The sequence below is a fragment of the Urtica dioica genome, chromosome 11 (assembly GCF_054948205.1).
Source record: "Urtica dioica subsp. dioica isolate 48M chromosome 11, U.dioica_male_clone48M_v1_H2, whole genome shotgun sequence".
Classification (NCBI taxonomy): domain Eukaryota; kingdom Viridiplantae; phylum Streptophyta; class Magnoliopsida; order Rosales; family Urticaceae; genus Urtica; species Urtica dioica.
Genome location: NC_142766.1, coordinates 8,940,217 through 8,949,869, shown reverse-complemented (window position 1 = coordinate 8,949,869; position 9,653 = coordinate 8,940,217). Strand labels below are relative to the sequence as shown.

General features: G+C 38.9%; 1 protein-coding gene across 1 annotated transcript; it reads left to right on the top strand.

Moving 5' to 3' along the window:
* The first annotated feature begins 1,008 nt into the window (after positions 1-1,008).
* LOC149381042 (5-methyltetrahydropteroyltriglutamate--homocysteine methyltransferase 1) lies at positions 1,009-5,680 on the top strand. Its single transcript, XM_089601904.1, has 12 exons — positions 1,009-1,175; positions 2,050-2,403; positions 2,492-2,579; positions 2,679-2,806; positions 2,915-3,306; positions 3,392-3,555; positions 3,682-3,762; positions 3,890-4,056; positions 4,212-4,317; positions 4,413-4,663; positions 4,753-4,954; positions 5,042-5,680. Exons 2-12 carry the CDS (start codon positions 2,054-2,056, stop codon positions 5,408-5,410), a joined length of 2,298 nt encoding a protein of 765 aa, XP_089458030.1. The 5' UTR covers positions 1,009-1,175; positions 2,050-2,053; the 3' UTR covers positions 5,411-5,680.
* Positions 5,681-9,653: the final 3,973 nt, after the last annotated feature.

Below are 9,653 nucleotides of genomic sequence, written 5' to 3'. Positions count from 1 at the left end.
ACTAGATTATGACACGTAGCATGTCATCTAATTTAACGTCAAGGGTTGGAACCGAGGGATAAATTATTGATCTTGGTATTTTCCCATAACTTTTTAAGTTTGGGTATATAAATATTACAAGTCGTAAACATTTGATCTATTTGCTGTCATTTCCTCTAGGGAAAATAACACATTTATACCTTGTGTTTTAGTGAAATGTCGAGTTTAACCCTCGGTTTTCAAAAATGTCGAGTTCATACCCTCTGTTTAACTAAAATGACGAAATTATACCATCTGTTTAACTAAAATGACGAAATTATACACTGAAATGAATAACAACCTCACAAATCTCCCTTTCATTGATATTAACTCTTATATAAGAAAAACCGAATCAAATCTAAATCAGTACCCTAACTTTCAAATTCTCAATTTTGAAATAAAAATAGCCTTAAATTGAAATTAAATAATAAAACTCATACCTCATAAGAAATGACTTCATTTCGTGTTCGAATTGTAACTCTAAATCCTGGATTCTCTGTTCGAATATGCGATTTTGATGACTATCAACTATCGATGTTTACCACTTTGCCTCTTTCTGTATTTTTCACGATTAAGAGACTGTTGTTTATTTTTTAGTTTTTAAATAAATTACATATATGGCGCGAATGAATAAAGATAATTGGTGTTTATATATAAATATTATAGTCAACGTCAATGAAAAGTCAATAAAAAGAATATTCGTGACACTGTTGTCTATTTCAGGGTATAATTTCGTCATTTTAGTTAAACAGATGGTATAATCTCGTCATTTTAGTTAAACAGAGAGTATGAACTCGACATTTTTGAAAACCGAGGGTTAAACTCGACATTTCACTAAAACACAGGGTATAAATGTGTTATTTTCTCTTTCCTCTACACATTAAATAGTCCTATTTTAACAAAAAAAAAAAAAAATACAGGGTTATTATTGTACATAACATAAAGTGACCGTAAAACACGATTGTCTAAAAATAAAAATAAAAATAAAAAATCTAAAAACGGTTGGTGGCGTCGGTGAGAGCATAGGTGACACTATAAAACCACGAAGCATTCTCTTCCTTCAATCGCGTTCTCTTCTTTTAGCCATTTAGCTCCTCTCCTTCTATCTATCCCAGACGCTCTCGTTATTTCATTTCTCCTTTTTCTATCACTACCAGGTATCGTTTTCTCTTCTATTTCCCTCGTTCCTTTGAATGATTTGCTCTTCCTCGTCCAAGCTTGATAAATATTCCTGTTCAGATCTGTTTTGGCTGGTTCTCACTGTCTCTGATACACTCATAGCGTCTAATCTGTTCTTTCTAGCTTATAAATATATATACCTTGAAGAATATTTTTTTTCTATGAGTTTTGTGGATCTCGACGAAATGTCACTTTTTTTATTATATCGATTTCTTACTGTTTGCATTTCGATCTGTTTCTCTGATGTGTTAAACTGCGAAAATATGTTTCGTTTGTTTTCATTTTTGTTTTCTGATCTGTTTCGGCTGTAACAATACACGAATGTTGGCTTTGGTTTTATTTTTAGTTACATAATATTTATGTCAGTGTATGTATCTACGTTCTATGGCTCTGGTTTCTTATCATATCTAGATCTTATATTGGTTTAATTACCTGTGCTGCTATAACTCATAAAAAAAATACTTGACTTGCGTTCGAAACACGGTAATGATTTTTTTTTTTGTCTTCTTTACTTGGAAATGTTAAGTTGCTCTGTTTAGATCTCAGATTCGCCAGCTTTAGATTGTGATACAGTGATACTTTGTATCAGATCTTTGTTTAATGTATAAAATTACTGCTGATGGAATGGTTGGTTTGTGATTGTCATTTCATCATGGCTAGGTGTCTAATGTTGGAATTACAACACCATTATCTGACTAATGCGTTTAAGTATCACTAGATCTTGCTTCTTATGATATGATTTATTTCATACTACATTAAATTTCCAACGTTATTTCACATTAGCTTATATGAGATATCAACCATCCGTTCATTATTTTAAATAATTTGTTTTTCGGGGGTGTTGACAAACAGAGCAATGGCGTCCCACATTGTCGGTTATCCCCGGATGGGACCGAAGAGAGAGCTCAAGTTCGCTTTGGAGTCTTTCTGGGATGGCAAGAGCAGCGCCGAGGATCTGCAGAAGGTCGCAGCTGATCTGAGGGAGTCGATCTGGAAGCAGATGTCCGGCGCCGGAATCAAGTACATCCCCAGCAACACCTTCTCTTACTACGACCAGATGTTGGACACCACAGCCATGCTCGGCGCTGTGCCTTCCCGCTACGGCTGGAACGGCGGCGAGATCGGATTCGATGTCTACTTCTCCATGGCCAGAGGTAACGCCACTGTTCCCGCCATGGAAATGACCAAATGGTTTGACACCAACTAGTAAGTGCACCAATCAATCTCTGCCTCTTCAATTCACTCTTTCTTGTTTGTTTTATGATTACTGATTCTTTTCTACTGGAACATACAGCCATTTCATTGTGCCTGAGTTGGGCCCCGAAGTCAAGTTCTCTTACGCTTCTCACAAGGCTGTCCAGGAGTACAAGGAGGCAAAAGCTGTAAGTCCTTTGACATTCTTTGCGATGAATAATTAACAATTGAATTGCCTAATATTATGTGTAATTTATTATTCTTGTTTTTCCTTTTCTGTTTTACAGCTTGGAGTTGATACCGTCCCTGTTCTCGTCGGCCCAGTTTCATATCTTTTGCTCTCGAAGCCAGCAAAGGGGGTTGAAAAGTCGTTTTCGCTCCTTTCTCTCCTTGACCAGATTCTCCCTGTATACAAGTAAGTTTAGTTCTTTTTCTCTTTCAGAACTAGTTGGTCTTTCTTCTGGTTTTTTCAATATTATTGATTTTCCTCATTTATTGAACGACAAAATACTTGTTATTGCAGGGAGGTTGTGGGTGAACTCAAGGCTGCCGGTGCAACCTGGATCCAATTTGACGAGCCCACGCTTGTCAAGGATCTCAGTTCTCACCAATTGGCGGCTTTCACTCAGGCCTACTCAGAGCTCGAGTCTTGCTTATCCGGCTTGAACGTCCTCGTCGAGACCTACTTCGCTGACATCCCCGCCGAAGCTTACAAGACTCTCACCTCTCTGAAGGGTGTTACCGGTTACGGGTTTGACTTGGTTCGTGGAGAGCAGACCCTCGGTTTGATCAAGGCAGGGTTTCCTTCTGACAAGTACCTGTTCGCTGGAGTGGTCGACGGTCGCAACATCTGGGCCAACAACCTTGAATCTTCTCTCACCGTTCTGCACGCTCTTGAGAACATTGTTGGAAAAGGTTCGTCGTTCTTTTACTTCATTGTGTTATGTTTGAATCCTTTATAATATATTCTAACGTTTACATAATTGTTGTGTGCATTCAGAGAAGCTGGTTGTTTCTACATCTTGTTCTCTTCTCCACACTGCCGTCGACCTTGTGAATGAGCCCAAGTTCGATGCCGAGTTCAAGTCATGGCTGGCATTCGCGGCACAGAAAGTTGTGGAAGTCAATGCCCTGGCTACCGCCTTGGTTGGACAGAAGGATGAGGTACTCCTTTGTTTACTAGTTACTGATTTCTACTGAATTCCAATTAGCCGTTTTTTTTTAAAACATATAAATGATTATATGCTGTATATTCTATTAGCTAACTTATTGCTGTGTATTTTCTTGCAGGCTTTCTTCTCTGCAAATGCCGCTGCTCAGGCTTCGAGAAAGTCATCTCCGAGAGTGACAAACGAGGCTGTCCAGAAGGCTGTAAGTCATTTCATTTTCGGTGTGGAAAATACTAAGAAGAAATCAGAAGCACTTGTACTTCATTGAGTGGCTTTTAGATGCATGCTTGTTCTTATTGGCAACTATGTTTTCTTTTTTCTTTGTTTAGGCTGCCGTTTTGAAGGGATCAGAGCACCGCAGAGCCACAAATGTGAGCTCGAGGCTTGATGCTCAGCAGAAGGAATTGAACCTTCCCATTCTTCCAACGACCACCATTGGATCATTCCCTCAGACCATCGAGTTGAGGAGAGTTCGCCGTGAATACAAAGCCAAGAAGTAAGCCTTACTGGCTGGCTCTGGGTGTTTTTTTTTTTTTTTGGTTGTGTGTGCGCGTATCGTCCTATATTATTAAGCTTCTTATAAACAAAAAAAAAAAAAAACACTAATCACAAGGATAAACAGTCTTAAATGGTCATTGTTTAATATTGTAGGATCTCTGAGGAAAAGTACATCGAAGCCATCAAGAAGGAGATCCAGAAAGTGGTCAAGATCCAAGAAGACCTTGACATTGATGTTTTGGTTCACGGAGAGCCTGAGGTCAGTAACACCTAAATAACGACTTGTGCTTTCACTTTATCATACTTGAATGTTTCGAATGTATCTGATACTGAATATTACTGTTTTCAAATCAGAGAAACGACATGGTCGAGTACTTTGGCGAGCAGCTGTCTGGTTTTGCTTTCTCGGCCAACGGATGGGTGCAATCTTACGGGTCCCGCTGTGTGAAGCCGCCAATCATCTACGGTGATGTCAGCCGTCCCAAAGCCATGACTGTCTTCTGGTCTTCCTTGGCCCAGAGCATGACCAAGCGCCCGATGAAGGGCATGCTTACTGGTCCCGTTACCATTCTTAACTGGTCGTTCGTCAGAAATGATCAGCCCAGGTGAGAAGTGACTCTTTCGTCTTAACTTTTGATGTTTTTGTGGTGAAATTGTGTGGTTTGTTTGACATATCTCCTCTGTTTGGGTTCAGGTTTGAGACCTGCTACCAGATTGCTCTTGCAATCAAGGACGAGGTCGAGGATCTCGAGAAAGCGGGAATCACAGTGATCCAGATCGACGAGGCTGCACTTAGAGAAGGCTTGCCCCTCAGGAAGTCCGAGGAGGCATTCTACCTTGACTGGGCCGTCCACTCCTTCAGAATCACCAGCTGTGGAGTCAAGGACACGACCCAGGTTCGATATAATACAGACTTCTTTACGCTGTACCGAGTTCGAGTTCATGTATATTTATATAACTCCTCGTGTTCTGTTTGGTTGCAGATCCACACCCACATGTGCTACTCGAACTTCAACGACATCATCCACTCGATCATCGACATGGACGCTGACGTGATCACGATCGAGAACTCGAGGTCGGACGAGAAGCTTCTGTCGGTGTTCCGCGAGGGAGTCAAGTACGGAGCCGGGATCGGGCCGGGAGTGTACGACATCCACTCCCCGAGAATCCCGTCCGTGGAAGAGATTGCGGACCGTGTCGAGAAGATGCTTGCAGTGCTGGAGAGCAACATTCTGTGGGTCAACCCTGACTGTGGCCTCAAGACCCGCAAATACTCCGAAGTCAAGCCTGCCCTCACCAACATGGTCGCCGCCGCCAAGCAACTCCGCGCAAAGTTCGCCACCACCAAGTGAGACATTGCCTGATGACAACTATACAGAGTTATAATTGGTTTGTTGTTTTTACCCAAAGTAAGGGAAAATGTTCAATTCAAGCTGTCTGAATAATCCATCAACCATTTGGTTGAGCTTTTATTTTTATTTTTAGGTGCTAGCTTATGATTTGTATTGTTTTTCTATGTCTTTAATGAGGCCTTGTTTTGATATTTACTATTACCCCAACGCTGGTGATTATGAGTTGTATTCGGTTTATTATTCTTAATGACTACCGAGTTTGGATGTAAATATGAAGCATGAAATGATGCCTGGGGTGATGAATTTAGTTGATATTGCCGTTGGAATGACCGACCGATGTTGATATCGGATAGGTTTCTTGCTCAGGGTCGGTGTCCCGACTGGTTAGTAGATGTGTTATATCTGAAATCAAGACATTTGTTTCATTCAAGAGTTTTGAGGAGAATGAGCTTGAAAATACAAAAATGAGTCCTTTGCTAGCAAGCTGTTTGTAAAGCGTGTATGAATTGCGTATCTTCTCATTCCTAGAGGAGGCCACAGGTGAACCAGGTAGAGAATGAACCAAGTGACTCTTTGGCTATGGAGCAACATGAGCGTGTCTTCGGATGTGGAACTACATGCTCGACGGGCAACAGGGAGTTGTTGACCTGATAAAACTCTGCCAAAGCATGACTTAGATATGCTTTAGTATATTGGCTTCGACTTCGGAGAAAGGCTTTGAGTAATTTGTTGGGTGATAAAGATCTTTTATAAGACTAGTGATGAGAGATTTTCTTAACCTAGAAAAATCTCACACGACGCAAGCGTACGTGTTGTCAAGCAGTACATGCATGAGCTTGAATTATCGATCCCCACTAGGACTTAAGAAGTTCCGATTTATATTCACTAACTTTCTCCTTTTGGATTATGAAATAAGTAAATATTGGGTATTTTGTTTTGTTGATTTTCAAATTGTGCAAAAGTAAGAAACACGCAAAAGATTCAAACGAAGTAAAAACTTACAAGAGATTAACTAATTAGCTAGCTACTCCAACTAGAGATGACACACACTCACATTCCCGTAGATTTCTTCTTTCTTTCCCTCATAAAGCTCAACTCTATTCCTAAGGATTGAACCACCCAACATCAAATCACCAACTACATCGTCCCTCTAAAGATCTAGCTACTCACGACTCTAATTAAGTGAAGTATAAGAATAATAAGTAAGAGCAAGAGAACTAGAAAATAAAGAGACAAGGAATCTAAAGCAAATAAAAATTAACTATATTAAATAACCAAAAATCCAAATCCAACAATATTTAGATGAGCATAAAAACAAAATCAAACCAACATTAAACAAAAAGTAGAACTCAAATCCAAGATTCAATCGCAAAAAAAAAAAAAAAAAAAAAAAAAAAAAACTAAGATCCAAGATTCTTCTTCTTCTTCTTCTTCTTCTTCTTCTTCTTCTTCTTCTTCTTCTTTATTCCTCTTCTTCGGAGCTTTCTGGGCCCTTGAATTAGTACCAAGAGCTGAAATTAGTTGTTAAATGAGCTCTTTTAAAAATTGCCCTCGTTATTGCGCAAGATGCGCATAGATCCTTATGTGTTGCGTACTGCTTCCCCGTGTCGCATCTGCATGGACGCGTCCGTTGCATGAAGCTTAGTGATAGTTGGTGACTATCACACAACGCATACTTGGTAACACGCGTCGCGTCCGTATTTGTCCTCTAGGCGCGTCACGCGCCTTGTCTTGCGCGACGCGTGGACTTTGGTTGACTTTTCTTCCAGCTTTGAGTCTGACTTTCGGGGGCCGTAGCTTGTGCCTTTTAACTCCGAATCCGCTCGTTTTTAGCACCATAACCCTCTCTTGCTCTCTTGTACCTGAAATGAACTAAAGCTACAAAAAACTAACAAATAACCAAAGAAAAAACTTTGATTCTCGTCTAAGATAATGATATGTGTGAATGAATCGCACGCATCACTAGGTCAAGTAGGAGTTGATCTTGTGGGAGCAGGATTTCATTGATTCTCAATACACTTCTTGATATATGGACACGTGTATATCCTTTCGGATATCAAATCGTCCCGGAAGCGTTTAATACGTTGAACGGAAGTTTGTAACTAGCATAGGGTCGGCCCTGATGATGCCTTCTTCCATTTTGTATGCCCATTACTATATGATATGGGTTTGGGAAAATTACATAACTAACTTAAAATGTACGTCACTTTTCATATCTCACTCATGTTTTTAAAATATTCCGGTAGTAACCAGTTATCTTTTCTCCGGAAAATTATGCTCTCATGCTTCAGAAATCTAGTTAACATTTATTAAAATGTCGTTAACAGTTATAGAAATCTCATTAACAGTTATCTAAATATTTATAACAGTTATTGAAATCTGGTTAATAATTATTGAAATCTGGTTAAAATTTATTGAAATCTTATTCAAAATATTGGTATATGAAATTTGGTTAACGATTATTGAAACCTGGTTAACGATTATTGAAAATCTGGTTAACAGATATTGAGGGTGAAATGAAAACTTCTAAAATTAAAAGGTTATTTGTGAAAATTTAAAAGTTTAGAGACTAAAATTGAAAAACTAATTATTTCCATGTTAGGTTTTGGATGCACTTACTGACAATTCAGGCCCTTATCGTCGTTTTTTGGTGCACAATATTTCTTCCTTTAAATCTTAAATGCAGCGAAGAGATGAAAATTGAACCAATGTAAAAAAAAATATGGCCAAATATGTTTGAACCGAATTTCGCTTGGGTTTGTGAACCAATAGGCATGATGCGACGTGGACGGCGCTAATGTTTGCAAGAGACATAGGGTTTGAAACAAGTTGCCATCTTTATTTTGCTAACATTAATCAGATAACACTCCCCAATTGAGCCTGCCAAGAGCCTTGAGTTTAAAAAGGAACACTTTCCAATGATCCACGTCCCCTCCCCCACGAAATCCTTGCCATGAGCTTCTCTATATCTTCACAAAAAGAGATTAAGAGCCGTAAAAGATACTCATGTAACAGGTTGGAAGAGAAAGCTACTGGTTTGAGGAAAGTTCCTTGGCCTCCTTGGGAAAAAAATTCTTCCCTTCCACTGAAATAGCTTTGGTAATACCCAATCCCATTTCGAGCAGAATATCTATATTTTGTTGCAGCTGATTCGGTGTGGGAGCCCGAGGTACTTGTTGTGTGAGTTCATGGCTGAGAAATCAAGAATTGATCGCAAATGCACCCTCTTCTTGTTTAAAAAAATTTGGACTAAAACCCAAGCGCAACAACATCTCCTTGATTAGCCCAAAAAAGTCAAGGAGCCATCGGCGAAAAAGAGATGGTTGAGACAGGGGGTTCCGAGAGTGCTCACAAAACTGAGAAAGTCGTCGATCTATTCAAGAGGGCTGAAAGTCTTTTGGTAAATAGTAGAAATAGATACATCGGGCAACCTTGGCGTATACGTCTCATCGGGGAGACGTGGCCATTGATGGATCCTTGAATGTTAAACGAAAATGTTGGTGTAGGGGGATACAATCCCAAACAAGCCGTGGCTACTTGTCCGATAAATCCCAACTTATCCATCATCGGCATGATATAATCTCATTCGACGGTCCACCTTAACACCGGTTCACCCATTCGGCATTAGGCCACTTTACTAGTACCAATATCGCGGATTTATAACATTTTTTTTTCTTTCTTTCTAAAGTTCTAGTTATCAACATAATTTTGTAATGGTTAGCTACCAGAATTAACTGTTAGCTTATGACTAGTCATTTTTCATAATAAGCTGTGAGCCAATTACTTGTCATTTTTGTTGGGAAAATGATACATATAGATCATGTGTTTAAGTGAAATGTCGAGCTTTAACCTTTTATTTTTAAAAATGTCGAGTTCATACCTCTGTTTAATTAAAATGACGAAATTATATCTTAAAATAGATAATAATGCCACGAATCTTCTTTTTATTGACTTTTCATTGACGTTGACTATAATATTTATATGTAAACATTAATTATCTTTATTCATTCCCGCCATATATGTAGTTTATTTGAAAACGAAAAAACAAACAACAGTCTCTGAATCGTGGAGAACACAAAAAGATTGACATTGACTATAATATTTATATGTAAACACTAATTATCTTTATTCATTCGCGCCATATATGTAATTTATTTAAAAACGAAAAAACAAACAACAGTCTCTGAATCGTGGAGAAAACAGAAAGAGGCAAGGGGTAAAAATCGACAGTTGATAATCATCA